General features: G+C 41.7%; 1 protein-coding gene across 23 annotated transcripts in view; it reads right to left on the bottom strand.

Annotated features, from left to right (window-relative positions):
* Positions 1-23087, bottom strand: part of LOC126188844 (uncharacterized) — a 2133693-nt gene that overhangs the window by 1531135 nt on the left and 579471 nt on the right. For 9 of the 23 annotated variants that reach the window (XM_049930478.1, XM_049930479.1, XM_049930486.1 and 6 more), the window contains exon 7: positions 21370-21474. The exons of the other annotated variants lie outside the window; for them this stretch is intronic. In XM_049930478.1, coding sequence (XP_049786435.1) covers positions 21370-21474 — 105 coding nt within the window. The remainder of the gene's footprint in view (positions 1-21369; positions 21475-23087) is intronic. 23 annotated transcript variants of the gene reach the window in all.

The following is a 23087-nucleotide window of genomic DNA, read 5'->3' as shown; positions in this document are numbered from 1 at the left end:
CATCCGACCGCCACCTCTTCCTAGGAATTGGCTGGAAAAGGACTCATCCTGTTCTGGATAGGACGGACATAAGTCTTACTTAACCTATTGTTCTGTTAAGTGGTTTTCAATGTCATTCCCCTTTCCTTAAACTATTGTACCGCCTTTGATGCCAAATTAAGTAATTAGTTATGTCCTCCCACCATTTTCTGGTTCACTTTTAGAATTTCACAGGCTTTTGAACGCCATTTCTAGAGCATTTTTCTTTTGACACTCACCCCCTTAAACTATTGTACTGCATTTTAAAAAAATACGCAAATTTACCTAGTGTTATGCACTTAACCTGCTCATCTGCTACATGTCACCCACTCACGCAACCCCCCTACCCCCCCAACTATTGTACAGCTAACACCACGTTGATATAGAAAAAATATGCAAATTAATTAAATCGATATTGTTCACATGTATGGGATAGTTTTTTTTTTAATTCGCAGCATCCTATTGGTCAGTGAAATCGATGGAATACAAACAAAAGATCTCTAGTAAAAAACACCCCCCACCCCCACTCGACACCCACTGCCGCAGCTGCCACTGCCGTCAGCTGCCAAGCGACGCATAGGTGTCAGTTCAGGTCCCGGGGGGATGAGGCAGCGACATCTTTTTCGTACATAACAGCCGAGAAATTCCTGTCGAAACACGTGTTCACCGAGGTACCATTGCTGACACGATGATGCGTAGCTGTGCTGCGGGTCTAGCGCCGAGATAGATGCTCCAATGCTTCCCAGAATAGCACAGGGTGCATTCTTCCTAGCGATCATCACTGAATTTACCCATCAAACTGCTGCTGCTGCCAGTGTGTGAGCACCGCCTCAAATGACATTAGTTTTTGGTGAAGAAGAGTGTTATTAAGGAGGTGACGTTTAAGATAGAAGATAACAAAATATGTATAATGTTTGCATGGAATTACGCCTATCATGCAGCATGAATTCGATTATAGGAGCAGGAGGCATGTGACCGTGTCCGCTTCCAAAGATATATAGCAGACATGTCTAAAATTATATCTCCTGTACTTGAGGAAAACCACAGACATAGTATGTTATTAAAAAACTGCACGCTGTCACAGCAGGAGCATGGTTGAGAAAAAAGAATATAGAGGTTGTGAGGTAAAAATTCATTTATTTCTGATCCAACTTAAAAGTAAATTTACATTTTCATAAGCAGACACAGCAACACGTTTTTCATAGATGTTCTTGAGTCGATGGAGAGAAGGACACCTGTAGAATTCCAGGTCGTGAATAGTAGCAAACTTTAAGATTCGAAACATCCATAAGATCTTCTCCTTCCCTTTCATGTAGACGATGGTATTCGTGAGATCGAATAATTTAAGTGCCGTCACCATATCTTTGTACGGTATGCCTGGAATCATCCCAGTGAATTCCATAGTAGAAATGTGTTAACCACTTTGCACTCTTCCGTGTCTTAGCACATTTCACGTACTTGAAAGACTTTGATGATGCAATATTTGCTGAGAATGTCTGTATTATTCCAGTATTTTGTGTGAACACTACAAACGCAACATCTTTAAATATGAACTGACTACGCTCACCATCATAGAAACCCTGAGCGGCTGTGACGATGTTCACACCTTGAGACGCCATTGTGAAATGCTCTAGGTATGGTACAGCACCTATTCATTTATACAGCGTGTTGCACAACACTGGTGAGCAGGCACTAGTTGATCACACGGTCATGTAGAACTAGAGTGTATGTGGCAGTGTGTTCTGGGAAATTTGTCGAAGATTCAAATTCAATTCGCACATCTATAGGTCCAGACTTTGTATTATGATGATAAGTGAAAGCTCCTTGAACTTACGTGGACTGAGTAAACACCCTCCTCCCTGTCCTTTGGCAATTTCATAGTAAAAAGCAAGAAACCTTGCATAAATGTCATAAGCTAGACTGTATACATTTTGATTCCACTGCAGATATAAATTGTCATATGGGTAGAATTCTGAAGTGAGGTAGACTTTGGCATTAGTTAACCTGTAGTTGCTGAACACGGTGGAATCATTTGTTATATTACCTCTTCTATCAGTCTGAAACGCATGTGTGATGAATATAGGTGTCTCTAGCTGCGAAGAGGTTTTAATAGCCCATGTTTGTCTGCTCGCAGTCGGCAACACTGTGTACTCGAAAACCTCCCACAAGCGAAAATTCAGTGACAGAAATGTACCGGAATTCAGGACTTTTAAAAACTTCAAACGCTACTCGTTGGATACACTGATGTGAGGCATTTTCCATATTATCTTGCTGATTGTGATAATATTCTCCTCTTGAGCTCCTTGAATATATGAGTTATTGTCCGTCCGCTCCACACCAGAATGAGCTCCTATTTAGCCTTCTTAATAATCTACCTCATGTCCTCAAAGTACCCCATAAGAGTTTTTAGAGGTATGCATGCAGTAAATCGCTTGTACTCTGCAACTGTTCTATCCTCTGTATCGTCTATGAACCATCCCGCATTTTCTAAACTATGCAGATCTGAGGGTGATGCAGAGACATGTGTTTTAAGGGTCGATGTTATGCTGACATTGTGTGTACAGTCGATCTCGGACCCACTGAGTTCATAGCGTATCTCTTGGAACAGGAATGTTAAAGCAATATGTGTAATCTTGGTTCCCACTGTATCACTGCCGTCAGTTTTCTTGAATGACCTCTCTAGATGTATGAACCCTTGCATGGAAGTGTGAGTGCATCTTGGTGCTGGATGACAATCCAATTCCTGACGTATAATTCTCTCATCATACCCTATTGGACTGGTTATATTGAGTGAGGACGTCATTGCGCGGTTTCAAGCCAACTGATTTAAGAAATTCGTAGTTCACACAGGTTATCACTTCGCTGTTCGGTAGCAAAGTGACATGCTGTGGATTGTGTGCACTTCTTTTATACCGTACACCCATCCCGCCTTAGACGTAATCGTACAATGATCTCCTCACCACAAAAGTCAACAATTTGGTTATTTTGGTCGACAATACGCAGCTCCAAATAATCCACTGTCTCAGCTGTCACTGGAAGACATATTGCATTGGCAGGGGTCTCAACAATCTTATACCCCGTTGCAGCTGGGGGGAAGAATCCGTAAATAGTATGAATCAGACTATCGTTGAGATGAGATAGGAGTTCGTTGCAAAGTTACACTCAATTCGGATTGTGCTGACGGGAAGCATGTCCACAGTCTGATCTGACTTGTACAATTTACTTTGATCCTTCTTCAAAACCTGCCCTTTTGTGAAACCCAGCAGGCGCCCTATTCAACCTTTCTGGTTAAAGTCAATCGTTGCATTTATGGTCCTTATTTCAGATTTCAGTGTATTGTTGTTTGCACGCAGTTCAATACCTTTTCCAGACTGTTTTAAGACTTCGTTTAAGTCGTCGATATCGTATGCATCCGGTTCTATTTCCACAATATCTTTTTCATCATTAATATCCAGATACAGTTTGCTGTTAGTCTCAGTGATATTTGGGATGCTGTTGTACGTCTCCAGTCCAATCAATGCAATACTCCATTGACCAACGCTCAAATCAATTGGCGGGAAGCAATTTGCACGCAATACAGACGATCGTTCTTTTAACGTCAAATTGTACGACATTGCATCTGAACCTCAACTGATAAATGAATGTTTAAACATCCTCCTTATATAGCGTGCTTCTTCTTCGTGAACGTCAAGAGAAACTTGATGCATAGATGTCCACAGAGGTGTGTATTAAAGTCCTGATAGCGTCGATAATTGTAGAGCACATGTCTTCTGTGAGTAAAGTATTGTTGTAATTCTTCTGGCGGTTGCAGGTCACCAAATGAGTCGAAATAGTAGATGGTATCCGCATTTTTCATAACATATGATACCCAGTGGCTGCTGGGGCCTCCAGCAACATCTAAATTCGCAGTGACACATTTACCAGTTTTCCACATAGTCTTCGGTAATGTATACTCATAAACACCACGGAGTCTTGGTATGTTGAATTTTTTCTAACAAACTTAAGAAGATCAGTATTTGTGAGTGGTCGATCTGGTAGGACCGCTAATGGGCTTATGAATAAACCAAGCTCTTTCCTGTACGGTTTCATGTATAGTCCTTTTCCGATGGCTGCGGCTTCCATCACGCGGTTATGTCTTCTTGCCTCTACTAAGTGCGCTTTGGAGTTATGTGCGTTCTTGAGCGTTCGAGAGATAGCTACAGCACCACTGGCGAGTGACCCTACCGCCGAGGTTACTGGGTATTGGTAGAATTCAAAGTGATTTAACCGATCTTCTTCTTCTTCTTCTTCTTCTTCCCGCATCTTTCTGCTTCAGTGCGGTTTTAGCTGCATATATCGCTGTCAGGATACAGTACTTCAAACGGCTCTGCTTTCCGCCCTTGTCTTTCTTCTTGTTAAGTGCACAACGTGCAGCATTCATAACTCGCTTGAAATTCATCACTCCTAAACCCAGCTTAATTTTTCCTCGCATGGTTTTATCAACTGCAAATGCTGCGAGGCATTTACCTATACCAATATCCTTTCTTCTCCGTATCGCCTTAGCCTTATCAGCTAAAGTCCTATCTGCAATGTGACGACTTGATAGATCTTTATTTGCTGTGTATGCAATGTCATGTTCCATACACGCTTCGTCGAGCAGATTAACCTCCTTATCACCTCGTGCCAAGTGTTTCTGAAGCTTTGTCCCAGATCCACAATAGTTATATCCAAGGATGTGTAATTCCACTGGCAGTTTGTCTAGAATACCACCACCTCCTCTAATGCGTCTCCTAGCATGCGTGTTATGCTACTGTGGTGGTTGTGAACTATGCGCCCCCGTTAAATAGCAAATCGTCGGCATCAATCCAACTGTTTTGCGTAGCAGAAAAACCAAGCCATTTGACCACTGCTATATTTCCACGACGTCTTATGACTCTCTCCACGAGAAAAACTTCCGGTTCTGAGCTTTTCTGCTGCTCCGCAGTGTAGAAGCTGCCTGCAATTTCTCCACCTTTACTATACATCAATATATAAGTTCTAGGATTCGTTCTTTGCACCTTTGAAACTGTAAATATCTCTGTTGACCAGTTCGGTAGGTATGATTTCTCAAATGCCGTCTTGTGTTTTGAGATACGTACCAAATCAACTAAATTAAATTCCTGTCTGCGTGGATCCAGCATTTTAATGCAGTACTACACAGTTTCCATGAGTCCATTATAACGAACAGCTATTGGTCTCATTTTTATTATGGTAGGTTTGGTTCGATTATACTGAGCATTTATTTGTGTCCATTTGTATGAGCGGCGAAGGTTAAAACGCATCCACATTCGACCTTTAATTGTTCTGTTCAGACGCTCCGTGATACTTGCCTTCAGGAGAGTGAATGTTGAGTAGTGATGTATTCCATACCGCTGCATCACGGTCTTGAAATACCTATTGTAAAGCTCTCCGCCGTAATCGGTTTGTACGTTGTCTGGGAATCAATTCGTCCCTGTCTGTAGCAACCGCTCAAAAACATCCGCGACGTTTCTATCCGTTTTTTTTTAACAGGTAATGCCCTAGCAAATTTGGAGTATGTATCAATAACCATTAAAATATATTTGAATCTATTATTCTCATATGAATATTCCATCATATCTACAAGATCAGCTTGACAGAAGTCATCCAAACCTTTAATCATAACATGCCTACGAGGGTATGTTTTGCGTGCTGGTTTGTGCAGTTCTCGAACTACTGTCTCCATAGTTATCCGATGATACCTCTCTCTCAAAGCTCAGAGATTATTGAAACAACCTCATTCGAATGAGCTGTATTACCTGCAGACGTAGTCGATCTATTAGCTCGTTGGGGTCGTCGTAATACACATACTGCGGGATTCGAGTGTTCACTGCTTTATGCTCAATGTCAATACCATCACCGCTGCTGCAGCTGTTGTCGTTGTTGTTGCCGTTTTCGCCTTCAAGTACTGGTTTCATAATGGTTTTATATTTCTTGTTGCTCAGTCTTTTCGCGATCTTATGTACTCAGTCATGTGCATTATTTCACGGTACGTTTCCCTGTCATTAACTGAATAATTGATAGGTTTTTTGGTAGGTCTTAGAAAAATAAGATTCATTAAGCCAGGTGTTCTCTCAAACCGTCTATCACCAATCTGTATTGTGTCATCAGTTTCAGTTATAGGATACGTACCCAACATGTTCGATCTTCCCCTGCTAACGCCGAATGTTCTATCTGACCAGGGGCGTGACGGATAATGAATTTGTTAATGGCTAAACCATCGTTATCGTGTGTTTTTGTTTTTTCTGAGAGCTGCCGGAGAGATTCAGTAATCGGCTTAAAGGTCTCTCTTAGTGTTTGCTGTCTATCCATGTGCCCTAACCTCAGCAACCGTAATTTCTCACGAACTGCTTTCCGCACTTGAATCACTTTCTGCTTCGTTGACATCTCGGTGTATACTAATCAGACATCTCTGCAGCGTTAGGCTTTATATATTATATTATATTTTCTTCTTCCTCTTACTATGTACCTGCTCCCCCTTCTCAATAACAAGGAAATCTACATCTGTTTTCCCCTCAATAGCCTCGACCTTTTCATTTAAGTCGGTTTCTTTCTTACCGACTTCATTAACTACCTCATTTAACACATTCACCATTCTCAGAAGAGTCTGGTAATATGTCTCTAGTTCCCTGGCATACCTCCAACTTTGTGAACAATAGCCTGAATTTTCGCATCCATGTACAGACGAATGTTCTGTCTGTGTACACACATTCACTCGGGTTGAGAGCTAGACATACGCGCTAATTTTGTCCATGGGGTAGCGTAGACTGATGTAGAGGAAAGATGCCTATTATGCGATAGTTCCCTATTATGAGACACCCCAGCTATGCTCATGTTAGGGGTTGCACTCTGGTGGAGAGTTTCTTAAACACGTCTATTGCGTGACAGACGACGACACAGCGAATAGGATGCCATAGTTGAGCCGGACATAGTACGTAGAGGTTGATACAAAATTTCTTGTGTTTGGAGTTTTTGCGACATCGGTGTTAAGACAATATTTCAGCTTAAAGGTGAGTGGATATTACTGCATTCTTTAATTGTTGTTATTTGTGACGGTATTACGTATAATTATTGACAATTAGGTTCATTTTCCAACGAACGTTGTTAGCAAGTGCGTGATTCTTTGTGTAACATGGCGAAATTCCTAAAATGCGATAGTATGGAGATCATCTGGTGAGCAAGATGTATGAGACAGGTGAAATACCCTCAGACTTCAAGAAGAATATAAGAATTCCAATCCCAAAGAAAGCAGGTGCTGAAAGATGTTAAAATTACTGAACTATCAGTTTAATAAGTCACAGCTGCAAAATACTAACGCGAATTCTTTACAGACGAATGGAAAAACTGCGAGAAGCCGATCTCGGGGAAGATCAGTTTGGATTCCGTAGAAATGTTGGAACACGTGAGGCAATACTGACCCTACGACTTATCTTAGAAAATAGATTAAGGAGAGGCAAACCTACGTTTCTAGCATTTGTAGACTTAGAGAAAGCTTTTCACAATGTTGACTGGAATACTCTCTTTCGAATTCTGAAGGTGGCAGGGGGAAAATACAGGGAGCGAAAGGATATTTACAATTTGTACAAAAACCAGATGACAGTGGTAAGAGTCGAGGGGCATGAAAGGGAAGCAGCGGTTGGGAAGGGAGTAAGACAGGGTTGTAGCCTCTCCCCGATGTTATTCATTCTCTATATTGAGCAAGCAGTAAAGGAAACAAAAGAAAAATTCGGAGTAGGTATTAAAATCCATGGAAAAGAAATAAAAACTTTGTGGTTCGCCGATGACATTGTAATTCTGTCAGAGACAGCAGAGGACTTGGAAGAGTAGTTGAACGGAATGGATAGTGTCTTTGAAGGAGGATATAAGATGAACATCAACAAAAGCAAAACGAGGATAATGGAATGTAGTCGAATTAAGTCGGGTGATGTTGAGGGAATTACATCAGGGAATGAGACACTTAAAGTAGTAAAGGAGTTTTGCTATTTGGGGAGCAAAATAACTGTTGATGGTCGAAGTAGAGAGGATATAAAATGTAGACTGGCAATGGCAAGGAAAGTGTTTCTGAAGAAGAGAAATTTGATAACATCGAGTATAGATTTAAGTGTCAGGAAGTCATTTCTGAAAGTATTTGTATGGAGTGTAGCCATGTATGGAAGTGAAACATGGACGATAAATAGTTTAGACAAGAAGAGAATAGAAGCTTTCGAGATGTGGTGCTACAGAAGAATGCTGAAGATAAGATACGTAGATCACGTAGCTAATGAGGAGGTGTTGAATAGGATTGGCGAGGAGAGAAGTTTGTGGCACAACTTGACTAGAAGAAGGGATCCGTTGGTAGGACATGTTCTGCGGCATCAAGGGATCACCAATTTAGTATTGGAGGGCAGCGTGGCGGGTAAAAATCGTAGAGGAAGACGAAGAGATGAATACACCAAGCAGATTCAGAAGGAAGTAGGTTGCAGTAGGTACTGGGAGATGAAGAAGCTTGCGCAGGATAGAGTAGCATGGAGAGCTGCATCAAACCAGTTTCTTGGGTTCTATTTTTCAATCTTTTGGCTTAATTCTGTGCTCTTCAGTATCTGTTCTGCACCTGCATTCCTTGTAACAGTTATGGTCGCACAGCTGATTATCGCACTTGACAGAGTCCCAGCCGGCCGTAGTGGCCGAGCGGTTCTAGGCGCTTCAGTCTGGAACCGCGCGACCGCTGCTGTCGCAGGTTCGAATCCTGCCTCGGGCATGGATGTGTGTGGGGTTCTTAGGTTAGTTAGGTTTAAGTAGTTCTAAGTTCTAGGGGACTGATGACCTCAGATGTTAAGTCCCATAGTGCTCAGAGCCATTTGAACCATTTGAACAGAGCCCCAGTACTAAGTTTATATGTTTACTTCTGTCGTCGAGCGGCCTCTCTGGGCGGTTTGCTGTACGTAGAATGCTGTGTCTGCTCGACATACTTCTCCCGAGCGAGAGGCAGTATGTTATGAAAAGTGTTTTTGGATTTGGTCTGTCACATTACTTACGACAAGCGGACCATTTATGTCATGACTTAAGATCAACTAGGCAAGGATTTAGTATAAGGTTGTTATCAGTATGAGTTGCTCATTTTATTCGTTAAGATGCTGTAGTTTTACCCTAATTTCCTATTTTGTTTAACTGCAGGCAACCCGATGATGTTCAACGAACGAAACCGGTCGTAACACAATGAATGTGTAACAATACATGCAAGGCGCTTTTCATTAATCATCAATACTTGTGTCTGCTGTGGTGCTCCACATGATCAGTAGTCACGTAGATGTAGATGTGCAGGGTGGCACAGTTAAAAAAGTAGCCCGCCTCCCCTTTGAATGCGTATACAGTATTTCGATTTCTGAAATAGTAGGTACAACACCGGACAGTTTTACGCAGTAATCGATTGTTAGCATTCTTCTGTAAACATTTCTCTTTGCGGTCAGCGAAATGACTTTCTCGTTTGAAGAAAGAATTGAAATTGTGGAAGAACATGTGAAAACAGGTTCGTTAAGGAAAATCGCGAAATTTTCGAGGTCGAGTGTCTGGTTGGAGGAATACCAGCAAAGAGAGCCATACAGATTCTGTATAAAAATTGACGCACCTACGGATCCGTGCAAAATGCAACGACAAAAAATTCCTTCAGTTCGCACACCAGAAGCTACTGCAGACATTCACCGAAGAACTATTGACAGCCCAAAGATGTCTACACGTAAATTGGCCCAACAGGCGCATATAAGTAGGAGGACTTGCAATCGGATATTAAAAAGTCTTAATTTGAAGCCATATCGTGTGACGGTTGTGCAGCAATTATGGGAGGAGGACAGCCAGAAAGTGTAAATTACTGCACGTGGCTTTTGAACAACATCAACGATAGTTTGCTAGGCCTTTCCATTGTATCATGAGTGATGAAGTATGGTTTCATCTTTCCACTCGTGTGACTTCATAGAACACGGAGAACCCTAAAACTGTATATCACAACCACTCCTTGATGAAAAAAAAAAAGAAATCGGCATTTAGTGCTCTATAGCAGGCATGCGCATCATGCGACTGATATTTTTTGACACTATCCTCAACACGGTTGCATATACAGAAATTTTTGATGTACTTTAAGCTCAACTCACTGAATATGAAAGATAATATTGCTTCTTCCAGCAACGAACTGTCAGCAAACATCCATGGCCACCACGTTCGCCGGATCTAACATGTGATTTTTTTCCTGTGGGGCACTTGAAGAGCAAAGCCTACGAAACAAATCCATAGACAATACAGGAACTGAGAAGACAACATCAGCCGTGAAGTTGCCGCCATCGATATCTGTACTTTACGCGGGGATCTCTGAATACGCTTAGACTTGCACGGCTGTGTATTGATGTTGCAAGAGGGCCCCTTTCAGCATCTTACATGAATTTCTTTTTCACTGTAAATAAATGGTAAGTCCATTTCAGCTCTTCGTTTCTGTGATTTCGCTACATTTCCCTTATACCTACACTGACTACTTTTACCTGTACCACCTTGTAGTCGTAGATCCCATGGCTGTGTCATGAGGGGGTGAGTGGCAAGGTCAAGGAGACTGCACGAGAAACAGGTCTGTAAACCGAGGATGCGCTCGACAGATACTACTGGAGGGAAACAACCAAGCAAGCGGACCTTGCAACAATGTGAGACACAAACCAGGAAAGAGGGAGTCAAGCACGGAATCTTTGCGTCAGCCATTTGCGTGGCAGCTGCGCTGGTCCAGATTATCTCCAAAAAAGAAACGCACATCATGCAGCCAGAGGTCGTGGTTTCTCATCAGAGGAAATCAGGCACGGCCCGAGGTTATACCGGGGCCAGTTCTAAAACGAGTGGATCATACTAAAAAAAGATAGTACCGGAGTAGCGATACTTTCCGTGTCATTCGGTCATCTATAACGAAGGAAAGTTTGGAGATTGTGCTCTGTACGCAGTGAAATCAGCCTTTTCGTTCTGTTTCCACGCAAGCGACTGGTAAATATTTATTTTTCTGACAGCAAAAAGAATTCCGTCAGAACTAATAACGAGATTCGACAAGTATTTTGTCTGGAATGTAGTATTATATGGCAGTGAATAATGGACGTCAAAAAGATGGAGGAAAGAATACTAGGATGGTTTTTTAACGTCGCAGTCGTAAAAAATACCTGAAATGAAATGGACTAACAGAATGAGAAATCGAAAGGCACTTTTAAGAATAGTAGGGGAAAGAAAACTACAATAAAAATGATAAGAATGAGGAATACGTCTTGGTTGGGACATATATTTTGCGAAGAAATTTCCCGCACAGGAAAGCCATCGCAGCAAAGATTGCTGCGGAGACAAGAAGACAAGAGAGTGTACAGTCAATATCTGTCGCAAACAAATGCACGAAAGAAGAAGTAAATATTTTCCTTTCTTTTAAGCTGACACGAAATGAACTGGATCTTGGGTTCGAACCGTTAGTAATATTACCGAGCGAGGTGGCACTGTTGTTAGTACCCTCGTATTCAGCAAGACGATGCTTATAACCCACGCCCGGCCTCAAGATTTATGTTTTCCGTTATTTTCGAATTCGCTCCAGGCAAATATCAGTAAGGATCCTTTGAAAGAGCACAGCCGATTTCCTTCCCATCCTCGAAACAATTAGAGCTTGTGCTCCCTCTCTAGTAGCTTCGACGTCGACGAGACGTTAAAACCTAATCTTCCTTCTTTAATGGTACACTATACGACAAAAGAAATGACACACCACGAAAGAATTATCCGAATGGGACGAAGTCAGTAGATGTACAGTCGTGGACAAAACGAGCGAGACCCCATGCCTTTTCGTTATGCTGATCCGCACAGCTTTAAAGTCTGCTACACAGCATAACAGGCAAGGTGACGAAGTGCTACCAACATACTATAAACAGGCGTGAAACTGAAAAACTATCCGAACCTTGTCAAACTGTTTTCAATCAAGTGTAAGACCATATAAACACTGATTAGTGTGTTAAACACAGTACGTAAATATAAGATATGAATGAAAGAAGAAACACTAATTAGTGTGAACTGTACTAATAAAAATTAATTTCAGCTTATCGAGATAAATATAACTGTTTTAGTAAGACAAAGTACTCCAGATCGTTACGAATTGGCAAAATATTATGCGCATTCGGCCGCGAAACGGTCGGTGTCAACGTTCAGACCAGTCATACTGGATTACCATTGCTGACCTACCATGAAATTGTGGAAATTTAGCAATGCGTGAATATTCATAACGAAATTCAGCTAAAAATCATTCAGTGTCACACTTAAGTCAATTCAATTATTGACTGAAACCGAGAAAGTAGGCAGTAAGAAGTATGAAATTCTACAAGAGTTTCATATTGATTTCCACAAGGCGCCAGTACAGAATAAAGGTAACAATAAAACGTATTGGGGACGCGATAATTTCTAAAAATTGCTTTACTGATAGTCTATCTGCCTCCATCGAAATTAAAACGGAAAACAAACCAGACCTCCCTTGCAGTAGCAAACACCTTTCACTACTCTAGTAGACAACCCAGGCAAACAGCCCTCTATTATTGCCCCAGACATGAATAAGCCGACAATTTCGCATTGAAAATGGCAAAATGATCTGCAGTTTCTTTGCATAAAGCTTTCTGGACTCAAAAACATGAATTTTCTGCCTTTATGTCACCGCTTACGTGACAATCATTCGGGATGTTTATCGAAATAACAAAATACTGTTACTAGCGAGTAAATTTAGCAGGATAATTCTGCACCACCCTAGGAAATAAACGGTGACATAGCTGTCAAACGTATTCTACAATGTTTCGAATTCTCAATTAGACTCCCCTCAGCCAGAAAACGTTCATTAGCCGAAGTGTGTCTTAAGCTAGCTAGCAATGGGAACGATCGCACTTCTAAAACGCGGTGGCATTAATACTGGGATCTGAATTACCATGTGTATAGGCAAATGGATTTTATTTGCATTCCTGTAAACGTGATTTGGATCTAAAGCGTAGCTACGATTAATATGCTGATGTATCGACTGTAGCTAGAACATTTGAATAAAAAGTAGGGGGAATTATTTATGCGGCCCTCATCGTCAGTAACTGTGGTAGCTATTTTCGTTGTTAGGATTTCGTCACCTAAATCGGTAAAAATAGAACCCTACTTGTTTCACTTTCTTGACCGCCTATCTGTCTACCCAACCCTTAAAACCCGTTTACCTCGAGTACGGGTAGACATAATAAGAGGAAATGTTTCGCACTTCCTGCGGTATACGGTCCCTTGGTGGTGTAAAACAGTGAGCTTCCATGTCAACGCAATCTAAAGTACGGCCGTTTATGTAAAGAAACTTACGGGAAAGGTCAAAAAATGGCTCTAAGAACTATGCTAACAAACTGCTTAGTTCATCAGTCCCCTGGACCTAGAACTACTTTAACCTACCTAACCTAAAGACATCACACACATCCAAGCCCGAGGTAGGATTCCAACCTGCGACTGAAGCAGCCGCGAGCTTCGTGACTGAAGTGCCTAGAACCGCTCGGCCACCGAACCCGGCGAAACCTTTTTCGCCTTACGTATAATGATAATATATACTGTCTAGTGAGGATAAACTGTATTCGCCAGCAACTCAGATCGTTTGCTCACAGAACATTTACGAAGCTACATTCAAATTTTGTTCGAAGTCGTCTGCAATATCCACTTATAAACACCCTAGGATCGTCGTATCCGATATCCACTCCTGAAGACACTGGCAGATACTGCAGTACAAGTACTAATTAATTTATTGTTATTGGTCCAAGCATGGCATTTTATTTCAGTATCAATTTAACGCACCTAGGTGTTGTCTATGGCTGAAAATAATGAACAGAAAATAAATAAACAGCAAACAACTTGATGTTCAAATCAAATGTAATTCACATGTAGCACATTACGACATAATTCCTTTGTTACATCTACATGACTACATCTACTGGATTTCTTTGCAGTCCAGATTTACGTGCCTGGCAGATGGTTCATCGAACCACCTTCGTACTATTTCTCTACCGTCCCACTCTTTAACTGCGTGCGGTAAATGGACCACTTAAATCTTTTCTTACGAGCCCTGAATTACATTATTACTATGGTCATTTCTTCCTGTGTAAGTTCCCGAGGAAATAATGTTTTAGCATTCAGAACACATGTTGGTGATTGAAATTTCGTTCAAAGATCTCGCTGCAACGAAAAACGCTTTTGTTTTCATGAATGTCACCCCAACTCGCTTATCAAATCTGGGACTCTCTCTCCCCTATTTCGTGACATTACAAACCGTGCTACCGTTCTTAGGACGTTTTTGGCGTGCATCGTCAATTACGTCTGTCAAGGATCCCATACCGCGCGGGAATAGCATAGCAGTGGACGGACAAACGTAGTGTAGGCAGCGTTTTCACTAGACCTGTTGCGTATTCTTAGCGTACGGCGAATAAAACGCAGTCTTTCGTTGGCCTTCCCCACAAAAGTATGTTGGCAATCGTTCCAGTTTAAGTTTTACTGGGTACTGAGATGAATATACAGTATTTCGACTTGTGTTTTGTCCTGTAACCGAAAGTTAATTATTGTTACTGGACGCAGCTTTTGTGTTTAATGTATTCCTCATTCAACAGAGTACATTCCTCGTACACCACACGTTACTGTTTCAAAGTATTAAATTGTTACTGATGTCACCAAGTTGCAGTGGTCATCTAAACTTGCCGTTTTGAAACAAAGGAGAATATTATAACGAAATATGGCAACTAAGAAACGGACTATCCAAATAAACAAACATTTCCGATTCAAGTCGTTGCAGTAGGTCTACTAGACCGTTACGTAAACTAGGAGCAAAGTCCATTAGTAGATCATTATCAGGAAAACCAGCCCTCACAATGCAAACTGCCACTACTAGAACGAAAGTTTCCAAACGTGTCAATGAGTAGTCGAGGAAAGTGGACGTATTCTGTCTACTGAATCGCAACGCACGCCACTTACGAGGGGACCCGCCAAGTGTCATACCACGATGTTGCTGAAGCTTCGCTCAGTGAAAGAGGGGACAAAAATAAGCGAACATGTGTTTTGGCTAATCAGCATAAGCTCGACCGCTTCTGGGAAAACGACGGTCAAAGTTTTCAATGCGCAGTCGCTATAGTGTAGATACTTTTTAGCAGCTGAGCCACCGCTTCAATTGAATCCTTACACGCTAAAATGTCTGGTTCGTTTTCGATGGAGGCAGATAGACTATCAGTAAAGCAATTTTAAGAAATTCTCGCGCCTCCAATACGTTTTATTGCTACATTTATTCTGTACCAGCGCCCTGTGGATGTCACTACGAAACTCTTGTAGAATTTCATACTTGTTACTGCCTACTTTTTCCGCTTCAGCCAATAATTGAATTGACTTAAGTGAGACACTGAATGATTTTGAGCTGAATTTCGTTACGAATCTTCACGCATTGCTAAATTTCCACACTTTCATGGTAGGTCAGCAACGGTAATCGAGTATGACTGGTCTGAATGTTGACACAGACCGTTTCGCGACCGAATGCACATAATATTTTGCTAATTCGTAAAGATCTGGGGTACTTTGTCTTACTAAAACAGTTACGTTATCTCAGTAAGCTGAAATTAATTTTTATTACTACAGTTCATACTAATTAGCGTTTCTTCTTTCATTCATATCGTATATTTACGTGTTGTGTATAACACACTAATCAGCATTAATATAGTCTTACTCATGATTGAAAACAGTCTGACAAAGTTCGGATAGTTTCCCAATTTCACACCTGTGCGTAGTATGTTGGTAGCAATTCATCGCCTTGCCTGTTATGCTGTGTAACAGACTTTAAAGCTGTGCGGATCAGCATAACGAAAAGGCGAGGGGTCTCGCTCGTTTTGTCCACGACTGTACATGTGCAGACAAACTATCACACTGTCAGAAAAATTGGATGATTTATTCAAGAGAAAGAGGTTCGCAAATCGAGCAAGAAGTAGCGCCTTGGCTCACCACTGGCCCTTATGCAGTTATGGAATTGTTGGATCTCCTCCTGAGGGATATCAAGCTAAATTCTGTCCAAATGGCATGTTACATTATCAAAATCCAGAGCTGTTTGGAGGGCCCTGACCATAATGCTCCAAAGGTTCTCAGTTGGGGAGAGATCTGGCGAACTTGCTGGCCAAGGTAGAGTTTGGCAAGTATGAAGACAAGCAGAAGAAACTTTCGACGTGTGCAGGCAGGCATTATCTTGCTGAAATGCAAGCCCAGGATGGCTTGCCATGAAGGGCAACGAAATGGGCCGTACATTACCATCGACGTACCGCTATGCTGTAAGGGTGCTGTGGTAGACAAACAAAGGGGTTCTGCTGTGAAAAGAAATTGCACCGCTGACCATCATACCTGGTTGTTGGGCCATAAGGGGGACAACATTCAGGTTGGTAGCCCCCGCTGTCTGGGACGTCTCCAGCCATATCTTCGGCCTGGAATAAGATTGACTGCAGTAGAGTTGTCTTCAGCGATGATTCCCGCTTTGAAATGAGCCCCAGGAACCAGTGAAGACGTGTCTGGGGACGCCCTGGACAGCAGTGGGATACCGACCCAACGGTCGCCCGCCATACGGCCCAATAAGCAGGGGAGATGGTCTGGGATGCCATTTCTTTTCATAGCAGGACATCTATGGTTGTGATCTGCTGCACACTTACAGTAAAGCAGTACGTCAATAATGTTCTACACCCTGTTTTGTTGCCCTTCGTGGTAAGCCATCCTGGGCATACATTTCAGCAACACAACGTTCAACTGCACACGGCGAGAGTTTCTGTTGATTGTCTTCGTGCTTGCCAAACCCTACCGTGGCCAGCAAGGTGGCCAAACCTCTCCCCAATTGCGAATGTTTGGAGCACAATGGGCAGGGCCCTCCAAACATCTGGTGATTTTGACGATCTAACTCGCCAGTTGTACAGAATTTGTCACTCTAACCCTCAGCAGGACATCCAACAATTCTGTCAATCGATACCAAGCTGAACGACTACTTGCAGAAGGGCCAGAGGTGAAGCAACGCTTTATTGACTTGCTCAATTTGTGAAATCCGTTCTCTTGAATAAATCACCAAATTTTTCTGAATTTGTAATCATTAGTTTGTCTGTACATGTACATCACGTCTGGCGAGATCTACCCAATACGGGTAAGTCCTTTGTGGTGCGACGTTCCTTTTTTTCTTTTAGAGTGTATTATGAACAACTTTTGAGACAGCTTTATCTGTGGAAGGTGGTTTTGGTAAATGGCGAAAAACTGCAGGAAACGTTCCTTGAGAGATACAGAGCATTCAAGGTCACATGGACATATAGTTGGAAATTCATTCCAAGAGAGGTACTCTCTTGAAGACAGAAATAAGAGTTCTTTGACTGTGTAGGTTCTACTGATTGAAAGGACACATGGGAACACACCAGGAAATTGGATTGTTGTGCCTGAAACAGTGTTTCAGCTCCGCACTCAAGAGGGTAGTGAGCTGGATCACCATCTTGTAACAGCCACAGTACCCTTCACACCACCAAAGGCACATCTTTCAGCAGAGAGACAGGGTCATCAACAGGGAGCGTAGATATGCCTCGGCTGTGACGTGTTGTGGAAGGAATACTGGTCGCAGGAGGCAGTCGCCAGTAATCCATGTTAAGGCTCGTGCTGATGATTCGCTACCATCATATTATGGGGATTGTTAATAGCCCTCAGGTGGGCGTTGTGAAGATTGATGGTACTGTTCCTCCCACAAAGGTAGCTTCATTTGTGAGTAAGATAAATGGCAGACATTCAAGCACGGTCGTGGTCTGTGCGACGAACCAGCGACAAAACCATCGCCGTGAAGACAAGTTCGTAGTGAATCAACCATGCACGTGTTGTAAGTGGCACTGATACTGGTAGTTCTCATGCAGAATGTTGCACACAGTTTTCTGGTTTACTTTAGACTAGTGGGCCATCTGCCTGTTGCTGGTACTGGGGTTACTGTCAGAGATCTTTTACCTGCTGTTTCTAGTAGCTGTACCTCCTTGGAACACGTTTATAACTGCACACCCATATGACCTGTTTTTGCTTCTTATCCTCTCAGCTGTCGTTTCCTGCAGTTTGGCCGCATTTATCTACATCTACATGATTACTCTGCAATTCACATTTAAGTGCTTGGCAGAGGGTTCATCGAACCACAATCATACCATTCCACTCCCGAGCAGCGCGCGGGAAAAACGAACACCTAAACCTTTCTGTTCGAGCTCTGATTTCTCTTATTTTATTTTGGTGATCATTCCTCCCTATGTAGGTTGGGCTTAACAAAATATTTTCACATTCGGAAGAGAAAGTTGGTGACTGAAATTTCGTAAATAGATCTCAACCGCGACGAAAAACGTCTTTGCTTTAATGACTTCCACCCCAACTCGCGTATCATATCTGCCACACTCTCTCCCCTATTACTTGATAATACAAAACGAGCTGCCCTTTTTTGCACCCTTTCGATGTCCTCCGTCAATCCCACCTGGTAAGGATCCCACACCGCACAGCAATATTCTGACAGAGGACGAACAAGTGTAGTGTAAGCTGTCTCTTTAGTGAACTTGTTGCATATTCTAAGTGTCCTGCCAATGAAACGCAACCTTTGGCTCGCCTTCCCCACAATATTAGCTATGTGGTCTTTCCAACTGAAGTTGTTCGTAATTTTAACACCCAGGTACTTAGTTGAATTGACAGCCTTGAGAATTGTACTATTTATCGAGTAATCGATTTCCAACGGATTTCTTTTGGAGCTCATGTGAATCACCTCACACTTTTCGTTATTTAGCGTCAACTGCCACCTGCCACACCATACAGCAATCTTTTCTAAATCGCTTTGCAACTGATACTGGTCTTCGGATGACCTTACTAGACGGTTAATTACAGCTTCATCTGCGAACAACCTAAGAGAACTGCTCAGATTGACACCCAGGTCATTTATAGAGATCAGGAACAGCAGAGGTCCCAGGACGCTTCCCTGGGGAACATAACTCCCCTTCTCATAATACTGTTAATAACTGTGCATCTGCAAGGCCTCCCACAAGTTTCTACATAACAGTTTACAGGCAGAGTATATATTTCTATTTTTCCCAAATTAAAGTTATCAAACTACTGACAACAAACACATAAGCCTGAGATGGTAGATTGTATAGAATAGTCTTACATTTATAGAGGTCATCTTACATTTAGAGATGAAGCTTTGGCTATTGAAGCCGTGCAGATTTATTTTGAAAAATTCAGGAAGGCAAGGCTCGGCAATTGATATTTGCATCGAAAAAAGCTTAAGTTTTCCCAATATGTTGAACTGTTTGATACAGTATCAACATTGCTTGAATGATTATGTGACATTGACTCACGTGAGCCGGCCGCTGTGGTCTCGCGGTTCTAGGCGCGCAGTCCGGAAACGCGCGACTGCTACGGTCGCAGGTTTGAATCCTGCCTCGGGCATGGATGTGTGTGATGTCCTTAGGTTAGTTAGCTTTAAGTAGTTCTAAGTTCTGGGGGACTGATGACCACAGCTGTTAAGTCCCGTAGTGCTCAGAGCCATTTGAACCATTTGACTCACGTGACACTAGTGTAAGAGATATGCAAGAACCTATGAACTGGGCACTGCAACAGCCTATTGCATGGATTAAAATGTGACGATTTTGTGAAACACAGAAAGAAATAGCATTATATTCTACCATTGTACAAACTTGTATGGTATTTGAACAGGTTTGCAATAAACATTGTTATCAACAACGCTTGAACAATTATGCGACATTGACTCACATGACACTAGTGAAAGAGATATGCAAGAACCTATGAACTGGGCACTGCAACAGCCTATTGCTTGGATTAAAATGTGATGATTTTGTGAAACACATAAAGAAATAGCATTAAATTCTACCATTGTACAAACTTGTATCGTATTTGAACAGGTTTGCAATAAACATTGTCAAACACATTTGGACCAGGTATACAAACATTAATGCTGATTTTTAAGTAAAGGTAACATTCAAAAACAGAAATGTTGTTCTTCAAAAAACATTGATTCAGAAACCAGACCAGTATTTTATTTGGTTATGGGAGACTGTAATGATTTACTAAGTGGGTTGTAAATTACAAATTTGGTCACTGTTCATGTATTAGAATACAGGGTAAAAGTGTTACCAACTTTTAATCATCTTTAGAAGATGATTGTGACATTCAGTTGAAACAAGAAGAAAAATTAATCCAAAATGAAATATCTAACAAAGGAATTAAATTATACTAAATTAACTGTAATTCTTATCGCTAGAATAAATTACAGTGGCAAGACCCGTCATGGGGATAGTAACAACAGACATCACTATGGATCGTGGGACGAGCAGAAGTCTGAGAATGGGACAGAATTGTAACTGCAATCTTTCTTTCATATATTAGTTGGTGTTGTTACATATGACCTGCACTGTAGAAGATATTGCAGTCTTTATTCACAGTTGCTGAAGGTGAGGGTTGGAAGAGGAACAGTGACACCAGCTCAGCTGTGAGCTTTGAGGATTGCGGTGAAGGGAATGATGAGTGAGTGGCAAATTTCCTCATGTTGCCAACAATGTGAATCTATACAACCTACTTTGGCTTTTTATGAACATTTACCACATTTAAACAGCAGTTTGCCTGAATCTACTTGTAATCTGAATCAAACTGACTTTAAAATTGGACAAATGCTCAACAACAGTATCCATTTCTGCAGAGGTTGGTAAAAGTGTAGATAGGGGCCAGAGGTGTACTTATGTGTGTCTCGCTACAATGTTGTTGACACTCACCATGACATATGACTGGAATTAAAGGGAGAGTGTCAGCTGGTTCTACACAGCCAATGAGAGGGTAGCAGGCTGTTGATATTTTTGGATGGAAGAGACATACTACAGACTACAGGGTTAGTAAGAAAAAAAAGTGGAAAACAAAATGGCCTGAAAATTAATGTAAACCAATCTTTCTGTTTATTTTATTTCTTGTAGTATTTTCAAAATATAGACAATACATGGCACAAGTTTAGAATAGATATATGTTAACTTTTTGGCAGATACTTTACATCAGTAAAACAGTTGTAATTTTGATTAGTCAGAATAAGACAAAAATAAATTTTTTCAATGAGCCTCTTAAGAAAAGGGGGGGGGGGGAGGTCACCTCATACCCAAGACCATCTTATACTTCAGTAAATATGGTAAATATTGTGAGGCAAAGAACAATCCTCTTATACTCACTGCCACTAGATAACGTAACAGCCTAAAAAAGTTTAATAACTCATTCTTCAGAACATTCACTCACCTCTCTTTTCCGCCTTGCATTTATTGCAGTGCAATTTAGTTCTGAAACTTCACGTTCAGGCAGCCATGGTCTATCCCACACCTGTACATCACACAGGTACTTGTTCTGAAATAACACCACACCATAAGATGAAAATCTGTGGATTTAGTTTTAACACATGTATACACAAAGAATAAAGTTGTATGAAAAGGAGAAGTCTCCTGAGAAAATTTTACAACTACAAGGAGACAGAATGCGTGGCAAATGATTACTTTCAGGAAGTGAAACTGAAAGTAGTGCTGATGGATACAATTAAAATTTTCAAAATAGTTTTGACAATTTGTGGTATTATGCAACCCAAAACACAACAACAAATCTTCTAAAGATGCCTTTTGTACAAAGGTAGCATTATTGTTAACACTGTTGAAAAGCTCTATTCAAATATATATTGAAGTGTGGACTTGATTGTCACTGCTTACAGTCATAAGCATGCAGCAATCCGGCTTTATTGCTGTACCCAAGCACTACGCTCAAGGGTGAGACTTGGTGACAGGAAATGATGGGAATCGTTTTTGTCAGTGACACACATTTATTTTTCCATACTTTACAAGATAGTACAAACAACATTTATCATTAATGTCCATACATACAGATCCATTGTACAGGCAGTATGGTTCAGTGACCGATCTTGGTGGGATATACACTGTGGTGATGAGCTGTGGCACGACCATGTGGACCACGCAAAACAAATGTTGCATCTCCGAAAGTCCAGTTTTTGATGTCACCCATGGATCGCCATGACTTTCACAGGTCGGAGATAAAGCTCTACAAAATGAATGGATGGACGTCGTGAAATGAGAAAATGTGCAAGATTTCACATACACAGTTGTGAGGGATCGTGTTAACTTGGCTTGGTTTATGGCGAGAAAGGTCGGAGATGACGAGAAAGGTTGGAGACATGAGTTGCATCGCGTTTACCAGCTTGCACTGCCTGCCTGCTTTGTCCCACATGGGTCTGTGCATGATGCACCATTGCCAAAATTTTGTGTAGCAGGAAAGCTGCATGTGTGGGCCATGCAAATGCCTGGCACCATTTAGTGGTGTCAGCTGTGCTGCAGCTCTGCCCTTCATGCGTTTCTCTCAGGGAGCAGCGTTCCATTGCTTTTTTAAAAAAAAAAAAAAAAAAAAAAACAAAAAAAAAAAAAAAAAAAGAATGCCAATCGGTCCATGGCCTGCATTTGTTTAAGTTCGCATGTTGGGAAGATGTCTCAAAGGCCAATGCACTGATATCTTAATAACGACATGGAGTGTTCATTAGTGCTACAGTTAATGCACTACAGCAGAACAAATTTCACTTTTTAAATTGTTCAGAGTGATATCAAGAATGACAATTCCAGGTGTTCACATGTAGCATGTCCCACAAGTTCATCAACTGACTCAGTTGCAGGAGCACAGTGCATTGCTTGATCCAGCCTCAAAACTCGAGGCAACACAGACCCGGAGAGTGTACACGAGTATGGTGTCTTCACGACTTCAACGCGGGTCCTAGAGCTGCTAAGGACAAGTCCGGGGGCACAGAGGGCAATGTGTGGACCTCAATGGCAATGCAAATACAGTAGCTGGCACAAACACCAATCTTGCCTTAACACCCAATGTGGCAGAGCCACAGAGTCACAAACGCAGGCCCAGGAGCTGCAAAGGACATGGGAGGCACTGTCTGGAGCTCGACTGGATCTATC

This window comes from Schistocerca cancellata, chromosome 5 (assembly GCF_023864275.1).
Source record: "Schistocerca cancellata isolate TAMUIC-IGC-003103 chromosome 5, iqSchCanc2.1, whole genome shotgun sequence".
Classification (NCBI taxonomy): Eukaryota; Metazoa; Arthropoda; class Insecta; order Orthoptera; family Acrididae; genus Schistocerca; species Schistocerca cancellata.
This window is presented reverse-complemented; position numbering and strand designations above follow the sequence as displayed.